The following is a 13,587-nucleotide window of genomic DNA, read 5'->3' on the forward strand; positions in this document are numbered from 1 at the left end:
GTATGTATGTATGTATAGATATAAATCATGACATAATAGGGATAAACTCTAAACCGTCTTGCGATAATGTTATAGATATAATTATATAAATAAATGTTTATATAACAGGAAAATAAGAAGTAGATGCATTGGCAAAGTGATAGATATATCAAATAAAACTCAGGATATGTGTGTATGTCTACATATTAAAGCTATACTGTGTTAAGCTAATAAATAATTAAAACAAAAGAAAAATTTGAAGTAATTACAAATTATTTTGCATAAACAGTAAAATTCCTGTATTATACAGAAAACTTAATATGGTTGCAGAAAATCAAAATATATCTAGAGTAAAATTGTATATTTCAACGATTGTGTGTTGGTATCTCTCTAGACGTTGATAAATTGTTTGATCTGTTTAAATGAGCAATTTAATATTTCAGTTTATTATTTAAGGGTACCCCGACTTAGACTGTAGTCCTGTATTGAATAAACACGATCAGATGAGGTATTAAATGTGGTACATTATTTCGATTTTAGTAAGTGCGCGCATAAGGTGTAATTTGTAAAGTATTCTAAACAGAAGAGGTGGAGAAATTAAGCCTACAATGTATGCATAACATATTTTGTTATGAGCATATAGTTTTAGGTCAGGGGTGAATCCAGAGATGTCCGAAAGGGAAAGGGGCCGAAAGTGGGGCCGATCGAGACAACACTACCCAATGGAGTCCGCCAGCGAAAATTGTGTTTTTTAAACGGCCTGATAATAAATCATGAAGCGTTTGGAGCGATCATTTATTTATTTTTTTTTCTTCTTTCTTTTTAAACTTTGTTTATTTTTTTCCTGAGCACTCCCTCAAATTGACGCATTGAGACTTCGTATAATGCGCCTTATAAGTCGAAGATCGGATTGGATTGGGGCGGGGCCGGCCCGCCCCCTCCCCCCTAAGTCCGTTCTTGGAGTTTAAGCAAAGTAATGAAAAACGCCAAAAGATGTAAGAATTTATGATGGTGAAAAAAATTACATTAGGTTAAGTATTTATATAAACACTATTAACCACTAATTAAAAGAGTTAAAATATGCACGTACATAAAATTGACCAAACACCTATTGAAGATGGTTATTATTATTACTACTTGGCCTAAGTAGTTGAATGTTATTTTACACAGATTTCTCTTTACACAATCGATTTTGCAATTCATCATTGTAATAATCAAAACTTTGCGTTTCTTCTGAATTAATAGGATTTATACTTGGTTCAACCAATGTAAATGGCAAACTCCTGCTATTTGTCAACTAATAACCAATATTCTTGAAGCAGATTATTTACAACCGATCATCAACTTTGCAATATATTCACAGCTTCAAATGAACATGTTGAAATGCATAAGGTAAATGTGTCGTGATATTGATAGTTCGTTAGGCTTTATACTAGACAGAATTTTACTATAAAAATAAGAGACGAGATTGAGAATTTCTTCTGGAACATAGAATAGTTTTACAACTGAAAGTACTACAACTTGTCATTTTATAGGTATGGGCATCTCCACTTTGCGGAAAAGTTTACAAGTTTACAAAGACGAGGCTCCGAAGAAAACATGAACTACAAACTATCATTTAAAGATCTTCAAGAAATCATACTGAGACAAGCTAACTGGCTGAAGAAGTTTCATAGTATATTAAAGGTAATATGCGTGTGTTTACGCTATGTTTACAAACAATACGTAACTTCACAATAATTCACAAAAAAATTCTTCATGCTCAGTGTTCAATAATCATGATTCTTATTTTGGTTTTCAGAGTTTCTGTGACGCTCTAGTTGTTGAGAAAGTGGAAGACACATCGGTGATTGAAGATATGAAAGAATGTTGTTGCAAATTACAACAAATAATTCTCAACTGTAATGAACACGAAAGCCGCATTATTCGAGATATTCAGCATCACAGCACATCTATACTTCAAAAACTTCGGTTTAAATATGTAGGTGAGAAAGAACGCGAGTCTCAGGTAAGTCAGCCTTAGTAACTGATCGGCAATTATCACGTTAATAATCGTCACACACATAGTATTATAACAGAATAAAAAAGCTGAACATGCAAGTTAGGTCAGATACTCAGCCTGACTTTGGACCCTATATATTTTTCAATAATCAAACACGATAGGTTACCGAATACACAATAAATAAATATTATATATATTATATTATATTACATTATATTACGTTAAGTTACGTTACGTTACATTACATTATGATATAGGCCTATTATATTATATTATCACCTGTATCAAAACATTTGTTACTAGATCACTAATAATAGGCGCAAATAAACAAGATCTCTACGTGCCATGTCCAAGTAAAGAAATGTAAGGTGAACGTAAGAAAAAGCAGAAAAAAATGATGCATGAGATTGAAAGAACAGAGGAAAAAAAAACAAGAACAGACTATCCTAGAATTAACCCCAAAAAAAAGACAGTCACATTTTATTGAGAAATATTATACAGAATAAAAAACTTAAATGGAAGAGACAAAAGCCAACATACTATGCCTATTTACGTGTTAATTGCTTATTATGTTTTTAATACAAATTTCTCTAATTTGTATAGAAAGCTATGGTAAGCGAGGAGAGTTGGGTTAAAAAGACGGGTACCATTTATCTTACTGAGGACATCAAACAAAGCAAGAGGCACTCAGTAATAGACAAGAGGAAGAAGTGCACAATGATGGCTTTTGTTTCAACAGTCATTATTGTGGAAGATAAAGGGTATTTGAATACGTATTAAATTATGACTATGCCATATAAGCCTACTAGATATCAAAACACCGATGGTTAGTTTTATATTGGATCGTATTTTTAGGTGAAAACTTCTGTTATTAACTTATGAGTGTTGAGAATAAATGATGTTGTTGGGGATATCTAAAATCAAATCAAGAGCTACTACCGGTACTACTTAAACCACTGTTGTGCGGCTGCTGTTGCAGTATTCTACTATTCGTTTATACCCTAATTATTACAGCTCATCAATATATTTATTTATTTTCTTATATATCAGTGAATACTTAAGAGTGATAGACTGTGTCCATAAAAGTAATATCAAATTTGAAAGACAAGTCTATCAGAACATGGGCTGCACAGGAGGTGAGACACTGATACTAACTAAGTTGGACCCGCTTACCAAGTTGCCTGTCAAAGAATATGGATTCACACTCGAAGACAGGTATTTGTACATAAATTACTTCAATTCAAATACGAAAAAAATGAATGCATGTACATAAAAACATAGGTCAATGTTCATTAAAAGAACCGCAAAGTATAAAAGGGAATACAGTGTAGTACTTCCATTTTAAATGTAATATCTAATTAATTTTATATAAACAGATATACACCTCAAAAAATATATTAAACTCTTTAATGCATTGAGTGGTATACTTATACAATCGAACGACGAAATTTGTAAAATACAAAATGTAGGTCATCATATACCAATGAAAACATCTACTAAAATGCTGATCTCAACTTAATTATGCAATTATTATTTCGACCAGTTGCAACTAAAACGAATATTATTAAAAACGCCATGGCTACATGGAGTTGCACTGGAAAAGAAATAAATGAGCTTCGACTTAATAACGATAGGCCTATATTTCATAAATACTATACATTACTGTATTAATTACATATCTTTTAAAATACAGATTGAACATTTAGTATAAAACCAATATTTCAAGACATTTTACTATCAGGCCTATAAGCTGAATACCATAATTATGAGAGCAGCATTGCTCAGTCGGCTATACTGGTGGTAGCCACTGTGTGTGCGCTGAACCGTGGAGATATCTGGGTCCCCGGTTGCTCTCCTTGTGTTTTAGCTGAAATGCAAGTTACGATATCGCACTGTTTTTCGGATGAGACGTTTAAGCCGTTGGTCATGTGTGCACGTTTAAAGAACGCAGTAAAATATTCGGAAAAGAGTTGGGGCTTGGGGTCTTGTCTCCCGGTGTACTACCCAATCACCACGAGGACCCCACATAGAAATAAGTCTTCTTCAGACTTTCGTTTTTTACCCTTCGTGTTTACACCGAATAAATCCGTCCATCCATCATTCTCAAAATAAACATATAGCATATGAATGTATCTGTCATGAGTATTTATTGTTTATTTATAATAAATCATTACTCAACTTGTTTCTTTGCTGCCATAATTGTCTATGTTAGGCCTGTTATAAACAAACCAGAATCGCCCCTGGATTCGACCAGCAAATCAGCGTCACCAGAAGCTCCCTGGTGATCCGTGTGGTGATTTCATGAAAAACAAACTCAACAGACTGTTCAGAATATCACATTTTATATGAAAACAGAAATGTGACATTCCTAAATAGGGTCATAATGACATCACATCCTGGTCATACCACAGAAAAAAATTGATAGTCTGGACAAGGCCTTACGTGCATATAAAATTAATTTACTTAAGACCTCACAAAATACAACAACAATGCAAAGGAGTGTGTCCAGCCATGGCTGGGCATAAATTTAAATATGGACTCGATGAGAAGAAGAAGACTTAATTTGTTCAAAAGTAGAAATTAATATATCGACTGGTTATTGTATAGACAGTATTCAGATATTGTATATAGATATTTTGGATACATTAAAGTTAGATTTATTTCTATGTTTACCAATTATTGGAAGTTCATAATTATACCTAAATTTCAAACACAATTACATATTTTGGTATTTGCAAATTATATTAAAGCAATGAAATACAAGAGTGGACGAAGGCATTCGAATTTTCCGAAGAGGAAAAACAGTGTCAAGATACGGAATATGGTAAGTCAAAGGATCACACGCGTTGTACTCTCCCCCCGCCCCCTCTCTCTCTCTATATATATATATATATATATATATATATATATATATATATATATATATACATATATATGTACATTATATACAGACCTATAATGAAATTAATGTGTTTGAATAAAGAGAGTCATATATTAATAAATATAATAAATAAGAAGTAGATAGAATTAATGTATTATTCTGGGGCAGATAATAAGGAACAGTTATTTATCAAATACATACGTTGAGCCATGTGAACCTGTTCTGGGAGAATATTGCTAAAAAACGTGTTGAGGGAAAACTTCGAATTCATGGATCATGCCATATTTTTGGGTCATGGCGAGGAGAATTCAATTAATTTCTTAGTTTTTAATGCTAAACATATTTTCACCTGTAAGTTGAAAGATAAGCTTCCTTCAAGCGAGGAATTTGCCTGTAAATTTCGATTTCTTTTATCAAAGAAAAAAAAATTAATCTTCCAAAAAGAAAATAAGGAACAGTTATTTATCAAATACATACGTTGAGCCATGTGAACCTGTTCTGGGAGAATATTGCTAAAAAACGTGTTGAGGGAAAACTTCGAATTCATGGATCATGCCATATTTTTGGGTCATGGCGAGGAGAATTCAATTAATTTCTTAGTTTTTAATGCTAAACATATTTTCACCTGTAAGTTGAAAGATAAGCTTCCTTCAAGCGAGGAATTTGCCTGTAAATTTCGATTTCTTTTATCAAAGAAAAAAAAATTAATCTTCCAAAAAGAAAATAAGGAACAGTTATTTATCAAATACATACGTTGAGCCATGTGAACCTGTTCTGGGAGAATATTGCTAAAAAACGTGTTGAGGGAAAACTTCGAATTCATGGATCATGCCATATTTTTGGGTCATGGCGAGGAGAATTCAATTAATTTCTTAGTTTTTAATGCTAAACATATTTTCACCTGTAAGTTGAAAGATAAGCTTCCTTCAAGCGAGGAATTTGCCTGTAAATTTCGATTTCTTTTATCAAAGAAAAAAAAATTAATCTTCCAAAAAGAAAATAAGGAACAGTTATTTATCAAATACATACGTTGAGCCATGTGAACCTGTTCTGGGAGAATATTGCTAAAAAACGTGTTGAGGGAAAACTTCGAATTCATGGATCATGCCATATTTTTGGGTCATGGCGAGGAGAATTCAATTAATTTCTTAGTTTTTAATGCTAAACATATTTTCACCTGTAAGTTGAAAGATAAGCTTCCTTCAAGCGAGGAATTTGCCTGTAAATTTCGATTTCTTTTATCAAAGAAAAAAAAATTAATCTTCCAAAAAGAAAATAAGGAACAGTTATTTATCAAATACATACGTTGAGCCATGTGAACCTGTTCTGGGAGAATATTGCTAAAAAACGTGTTGAGGGAAAACTTCGAATTCATGGATCATGCCATATTTTTGGGTCATGGCGAGGAGAATTCAATTAATTTCTTAGTTTTTAATGCTAAACATATTTTCACCTGTAAGTTGAAAGATAAGCTTCCTTCAAGCGAGGAATTTGCCTGTAAATTTCGATTTCTTTTATCAAAGAAAAAAAAATTAATCTTCCAAAAAGAAAATAAGGAACAGTTATTTATCAAATACATACGTTGAGCCATGTGAACCTGTTCTGGGAGAATATTGCTAAAAAACGTGTTGAGGGAAAACTTCGAATTCATGGATCATGCCATATTTTTGGGTCATGGCGAGGAGAATTCAATTAATTTCTTAGTTTTTAATGCTAAACATATTTTCACCTGTAAGTTGAAAGATAAGCTTCCTTCAAGCGAGGAATTTGCCTGTAAATTTCGATTTCTTTTATCAAAGAAAAAAAAATTAATCTTCCAAAAAGAAAATAAGGAACAGTTATTTATCAAATACATACGTTGAGCCATGTGAACCTGTTCTGGGAGAATATTGCTAAAAAACGTGTTGAGGGAAAACTTCGAATTCATGGATCATGCCATATTTTTGGGTCATGGCGAGGAGAATTCAATTAATTTCTTAGTTTTTAATGCTAAACATATTTTCACCTGTAAGTTGAAAGATAAGCTTCCTTCAAGCGAGGAATTTGCCTGTAAATTTCGATTTCTTTTATCAAAGAAAAAAAAATTAATCTTCCAAAAAGAAAATAAGGAACAGTTATTTATCAAATACATACGTTGAGCGTTTTAAAGATGCTTAAAAACATACTATTCTGCTCCCACTGGATGTTTGTTACTCACAAAATATTAGTCGAATGCGACCTTGCAGTGGAATTTATGTTGTGTATCAGAGAAAATAAAAAGGAATTTGGATGAAAAAATAATGATAATAGTAATTATTATTATTATTTATTATTATTATTATTACTATTATTATTATTATTATTATTATTATTATTATTATTATTATTATTATTATTATTTGTATTTACATTGAGATAAATGCTGGATCCATTTAAATAGATAAACGATTATTTCACATTTTATGAATGTACATGCAATGGTGTTTGGTACATTCACAAACCCATGAACATGAAATGAGAATACCAAAAATATGAGAAAAATATTTTAGTGAAACCTATGGGGTGAATTAGAATTTAAAAAATTATAGGCCTCTCTAATGCTAATTCATTGGATTAATTATATTTGGTCCCGACTCTGCTATAATATATTATTACAGCAGTCTTCAGCAGAATACTTTAAAATAACAATCATTTTGGTGCCGTACTAATTTATTAATACATTAATAAATTAATACACTTTTCTATTAGAAAACACCCTACAGCATTCAGTCAGGCACTTGGAAACTTGGAAAGAAATGCTCAAGCTAAATGGCGTGTCTCTCAAATGGACTTTCAGGTGCGGCTGTCCAAACCAGCCGATTGGCTAACAAGGCTTTACCACAAATTGAAGGTAAAGTGGTTTGGCATAAACCAGTTTCCTGATATAGGTTTATTTGTAGAACATTAACTAACCTGGAGTTAATAATTGAAACCGGAATAATTCGACACGATCAATGTCATGTGATCATTTTGAGGGAGTCCTCATTATTTTATTTTATTCTTATATCCTTTCATATTTTTTACTTATTATTATTTTTATTGATATGTATAGATGAAAATATGTTTCACAAGACAAACATACACAACATGCTCTACATACTAAGTCATGGCCGAGTGAAAAATCAGGGGCATCTCTAATTAAACTATCCTTAACATCGACGCTAATGTGTACCACATCTGGTTCGTGTGCACTTTAAAGAACCCATTGCATATTATAGTTACCCCTATGATGGTTAATGTGTTTTTGTGACATATCTTTAAACAATGAAATGTTGGTCCAAAAAGTGCCGGTACTAAACCAAGGACTTTTAAACTTAACATCTACGCTGGTCAAGCAGCTTTACATTGCTTGTTATTTTATTCAGTCTTTAGAGGCCGCAATTATAAGGGACCCGGACCATCAGGAAATATTTCATCGTTTAAATGCAAATACATTGCACATGTTAAAACAGCTGATTCTTCGTGGACAGCATCTCAAAGAAAGTGTCGAACAAGACTATAACAAGCACGTCACATCCGCACTACTGATGTTGCCGACTGAGACGATCAACGAGCCTCATTTGATTCAAGTAAAATTAAGTGTTATTATAGGCAATCTGATGATTGAATTATGTATTAATAAAAATGATAATGGGATATCTGGTCTGGGACGTTTTTCCTTTAAATGGTCCTCATGTTCACACCCTACTCCGGATCGTCACCAAAATTTTATTATAATCTAAACTATAAAATTTCATTTATATCCATTGGTGAGTTTTTTAAATATAGGGTTGGGACTTTAGCACTTATATTGAATGTGTATAACATTGATTGAACTTTCTTTTGCAAGTACAGAAGTTGTCGAATATACAAGATGATTGGATTCAGAAACATGATCGCATGGAAATGTTTAGAAAACGAAAAAAAGATCTCGTGAATCCGTTGAAGAGGCGATATCATTCGACTCAAATCAACCTTTATGTATGTACATCTGCCATAATTTTGACTTCTTCTTCAGATGAAACTGTCGAAAATCTAAAAATGTAAGTCGTAATACAAGATTTAAGAACGCAAATTATAAACCATAGATATTTATTTTAAAAACATATTATTTTTGTCTAAATGATGAAATTATATATTTAAAATGATACAGACCGAGGTTCTGTAGATGTTTTGATCGTAACTACGTTGATGTGGGTATCGTAGATGCAAAATCCAGAGAAAACTGGATGCCTGAGAGAGAAAATTTGTTCAAATTGTGGATCTATGAAAAGGAAGATGCCGATTATAAGCAACATGAATACGTCATCGGTCTAAACTCCGATCGATCAATGTAAGCATGAATTTGAATCTACTACATAAAATATAATAATAGTAAACCAATAAGTCAGAATTGATGTTACTGTATACTCTCTGGATAGGAACAAGTGGAATTCTATAGCATGATGCAGTGGAGTTTTTTTTTTTTTTTAGTTTTTTTTTATTTGATATTTCCTAATACTTTACAATGTAAGTTTTTCTTGTTTTGTGTACTGTATTTTGATAGGATTCTGATTTATCCGGACAGCCTTGGTAACATCATCAGTATTAAAAGCATTCTATCTTGTGCATCCAATAGAAAACTTGATATTTAAAAAGAATATTTGGTCATTAACATTGCACTCCAATAAAGAAACAATATCGAGAACATACACAAATATTGTAGTTTTAATTACATATCTGTTAATTTCATATCTTAAATGAATTATTTTTTGCATTGCAAATTATTGTTATAAATTAGGTATAATTAAACTGTAACTCATTTTTAGGTCAAATTAAAATAAAATTATAAGGAATCTATGTCATCATTATAGGAAAACATCCAAAGCCCCCTATTAAGGGGACAATTTCACATTTTTGGTTAGTGTCCCCAGAATAGGGGTACCCCTATTTAGAGGACACCCCTATTAATGGGAAACTTTTTTGGTCCTGAAGATGTCCCCTTAATAGAAGTTCTATCTGTATTATTTTCAAAAAACAGTGAAAGTCTCGTCAATAGATACTTCCGCTTAGCCCCACCCCTTACAGTGTTACTAAGGCGAGACTTTTTTTAGCGAATCCTCCGCCCACCAATAATGATGATTTCGTATAAAAAAAAAATTTTTTTGGCACTCGCCGCTACGAAAAAATAGAAATTCCAGAAAAGTTTTTCTTTATTTTTATTACACCCACCACTGCCCTTAAAATACCAAAAATAAAAAATGTATATTGCTTCACAAATGTAAAGCATTTAACAATCCCATTACTACACTGTTTACATTCACCAATAACATTTTATTTTTATTTTCTCCTTCGTCTGGATGTTTTTGACAAAACTGGTTGCTAAATAAGAAAACAATAATTTATTTTGATTTTTTTTTTTTTTTTTTTGGCCTTCTGACGATCTTTAAAAAAATGCGCAAAAGAAGGTATAAAAATGTCTCGTCTAATGTAAACCATTGATCTTTATTGACGTCGGTAAACCATTGATCTTTATTGACGTAAACACGTGCGTTTGTGGGACACACGTGTGTGATAAGCGCGTATTCTTAGCGATGCTCTGATTAGCCAGTTGTTAAGTTTGATTGACAATCTGGAAAGATCCATTATTGGATGGAGTATGATGCCCTAATAACATTTTTTAAAGCAGTGTCATTGTGAAACGTAGCGAGTGGAATTAAATTATGGATAAACCTCCTGCCCATTCGGCCACAACTTCAATAGTAGCTTCATTAAAAAAAAATCAAATTATCTTAACAACAGCAAGACATGGATAAAGGTTTTGAAGGTTAGTCGTCATTTAAAACTGTATTAGTTCTTTTCATCTCAGGAAGGATTTATTGGAATGGAAATCGGCACTTGTTGTGGCTACAGGCGAATCGGGAAAATTTGATGATTATAGTAAGTCAAATGTTTTTTTTTAAATTTTAATTATTAAATAATATTTTTATAAATGTTATTTTTATGACTTAACACTTTTGATGATACAATATATAGTTCTTCTAAACAGTGGCGTCACGCTCGGGCGCTGACTGGGGCCGGGGCGCCAGGTGCCCTGGCACTGTTAGTTAAAAGATTTAATATAAACTTGAATACCATGGTTCCATTCAATGGGGCCCCGACAGTTTCAAACATTGAAAATACACGTACTTTCTGGCCTGTCATCATCATACAGAAACCACATTATCTGGGGCTCATGTAAACGATCGCTGCAGTTTTTTGTTTGTGTTGCGGTTTGTCTTGCGAACCACACTTGATCTATTTCGCGCGTGACCAGTTAGTATATACGTTATTAAAACATGTTTTGGATTTTCACTAAAATATTTTCTGTATTTATTTACACATAGACAGCGGAGGCTGGCGGGGGGAGTAATTCCCCCGACGAGGGGTCAGATTTCCCCGACGAAAGCAAAGTGGACGTGGTCAAGTTTTGATTAAAAGTTCCGAAACTGGTCCAGGGGGCGGAGACCCCGAAAATTTTGACAATTTAGGGGTTTCAAAGGCTTATTTAATCGATTTTAGAGTCCACTAATATGTAGAAAATACAAATAATTTTTTCCCGACGGGGGGTGGGGGGAAGCTCTCCCCGACGGGGGGCCCTCCCCCTGGCGCCACCACTGCACATAGAGTACATAGGCCTACCAGTTCCGAAAGTTGGCCTATGTAATCTATGTTGGTTGTGTCATAAAATTGTCTAAAATATTTCATCAGTCATGGATCATTCTATTCTCTGACAACGCAGATAACTCGGACCCCACCAGGAGTATTTACCCCCCGGACCCTGACCGGGGCCCTACGCATCTCCCTGGCCGCCAGCTTCTGTCTGTTTGTTCGCTCTGCTCACAAACTTAACGCTCCCTTCGCTCACTAATTAGGGCCCCAATAACAGTCACCCGTCTGCCCTAGAACAGTGACGCCACTGCTTCTAGGGCCTCGTTCCTATCACATTTCTTCTTGTAGGACGACCGAGCCACATTGTTACTGAATCGTTCATCACTGACAGAGAAGACGAACTTCATCTGGAAATCGACGACATCATAGAGATTCTAGAAATGCAGGAAGCCCTTGACAAAAGTAAAACATGCTCCTGATTTTAAGTTAGTTCTGTAGGCCTAAAGTAGGCCTACTTGTGCGTTCCGTGCTATTATTGTTACCGTTTAGTTCAATAAATAGATTTATAAATGTATGAATAATTATATTCTAATTGCACTCTTTTATGACTTTTTTTAGCCTGGGTAAAGGGAATGCGACTTAGTGATAAGAAGATGGGATGGTTTCCAAGTAACAAATTAGGCCATGAAGTCGACAGTGAATACAGCAGAGGTCAAGCTGTTAAGCTTCGTTATCAAAAAGAGAGAGAAAGGGAAAAGGAGGGCGATGATGAAAAGAAAAAAGACACTTCAGTTCCAAAAACTGTAAACAAATCAAAGAAGTCTTTTGTATATAGTAATGTAGCTGTCTCTTATACACATCTATCCATTATTGGATGGAGTATGATGCCCTAATAACATTTTTTAAAGCAGTGTCATAAATAAATAAATAAATAAATAAATAAATAAATAAATAAATAAATAAATAAATAAATAAATAAATAAATAAATAAATAAATAAATAAATAAATAAATAAATATATATATATATATATATATATATATATTCCCGTCAACAAAATGTAATTACTTAATAACTTGATTAATTGATAGATTCTTCGATTGTTAAAAATGAATTACTACAATCCCTGACCCTATAATTCCTGTCCCATGTTTGACGGCCAATGAGTTTCAATAAAATAAATCAGTATGTTGCTAGTTTACCCATTTACACAGAAACCCTTCTATCATACTTACCAATTGACGTACCACCCCAATTAAATTCATGGGATGTAGGCCTACTTAAACCACTTAATGATGTATCAATTACTAAATCAGGAGTGTCGATGGTATCTACAAAGAAATTTGAAAGAGTGTGCTTACGAGATGGTGCCCCGTTTACCGACATTGTCAATGTGTCAATGTGTCAACTAAAACAGAGCAGTGAAATGGGTACTCCACCATAAGGTGAAATGGAAGTCACCCCCTTCCCAGAGGAGCCTAGTAAATGGGTTGATGTTTTATTTATAAAAAAAAAAGAATAAAAATTAAAATAAAAAAAAATAATAAAATAATAATAATAATAATAATAATAATAAATAAATAAATAAATAAATAAATAAATAAAATAAAGTGAATCTTTGATTCTAAAATTTCACCTACTTCGCACACAACCACAGTACGAAAATACACCGATAGGTGGTCTGTACTAGAATGGAAGAAGAAGAGTGGCAAAATACCGACCCAATGTGCGAATGTAATTTACTCAAAACCAACTCACCCTCCCTTCATGCCTTAAGACCAACCTCACTTACTCCATTGTTAGCAAAAATTGCGGAAATATTGGTTTCTAAACACATTATTGAATCAATAAAAACAAATATTGACAATAGACAATATCCAATATGGTAATCAAAAGGGTAAGTCAACCACCCGCTGCCTGATTGACATATATCATCGAATGGTGTCCATATGCCGGGAAGTCAGGTGAAGCAACAGCACACTGATGCTGGCTGAATTCTCGAAGGCATTCGATGTATGGACCATACCATTCATAAATTGCTATAAATGGGTGTATCTCCTACTATCGTTATAGAATCAATCCTAGAGTACCGGTACAT

At 33.1% G+C, this 13,587-nt stretch overlaps 2 protein-coding genes across 2 annotated transcripts in view; both read left to right on the top strand.

Moving 5' to 3' along the window:
- LOC117122211 overlaps positions 1 to 5,229 on the top strand; it is a 12,549-nt gene extending 7,320 nt beyond the window's left edge. The window contains exons 7-13 of the mRNA XM_033267720.1: positions 1,225 to 1,371; positions 1,515 to 1,665; positions 1,781 to 1,987; positions 2,585 to 2,742; positions 3,032 to 3,196; positions 4,732 to 4,805; positions 5,219 to 5,229. Coding sequence (XP_033123611.1) covers positions 1,225 to 1,371; positions 1,515 to 1,665; positions 1,781 to 1,987; positions 2,585 to 2,742; positions 3,032 to 3,196; positions 4,732 to 4,805; positions 5,219 to 5,229 — 913 coding nt within the window. The remainder of the gene's footprint in view (positions 1 to 1,224; positions 1,372 to 1,514; positions 1,666 to 1,780; positions 1,988 to 2,584; positions 2,743 to 3,031; positions 3,197 to 4,731; positions 4,806 to 5,218) is intronic.
- Positions 5,230 to 7,579: 2,350 nt separating this feature from the next.
- On the top strand, positions 7,580 to 12,933 carry LOC117122212. Its single transcript, XM_033267721.1, has 8 exons — positions 7,580 to 7,731; positions 8,246 to 8,449; positions 8,715 to 8,902; positions 9,013 to 9,192; positions 10,708 to 10,778; positions 11,838 to 11,951; positions 12,108 to 12,368; positions 12,806 to 12,933. The coding sequence occupies exons 1-8, from the start codon at positions 7,666 to 7,668 to the stop codon at positions 12,931 to 12,933; spliced, it is 1,212 nt and encodes a 403-aa protein (XP_033123612.1). The 5' UTR covers positions 7,580 to 7,665.
- The last annotated feature ends 654 nt before the right edge of the window (positions 12,934 to 13,587 follow it).

Source organism: Anneissia japonica, unplaced genomic scaffold (genome assembly GCF_011630105.1).
Source record: "Anneissia japonica isolate Jap-2015-1 unplaced genomic scaffold, ASM1163010v1 scaffold287708_len1499824_cov190, whole genome shotgun sequence".
Lineage (NCBI taxonomy): Eukaryota > Metazoa > Echinodermata > Crinoidea > Comatulida > Comatulidae > Anneissia > Anneissia japonica.

Excerpts from the sequence above, each read along its gene's own strand:
- LOC117122212 (XM_033267721.1), top strand. The coding sequence starts at position 7,666 with ATGGACTTTCAGGTGCGGCTGTCCAAACCAGCCGATTGGCTAACAAGG. Across the intron at positions 7,732-8,245 it reads GGCTTTACCACAAATTGAAG|TCTTTAGAGGCCGCAATTAT; the intron begins GTAAAGTGGTTT and ends TATTTTATTCAG. Across the intron at positions 11,952-12,107 it reads GCAGGAAGCCCTTGACAAAA|CCTGGGTAAAGGGAATGCGA; the intron begins GTAAAACATGCT and ends GACTTTTTTTAG.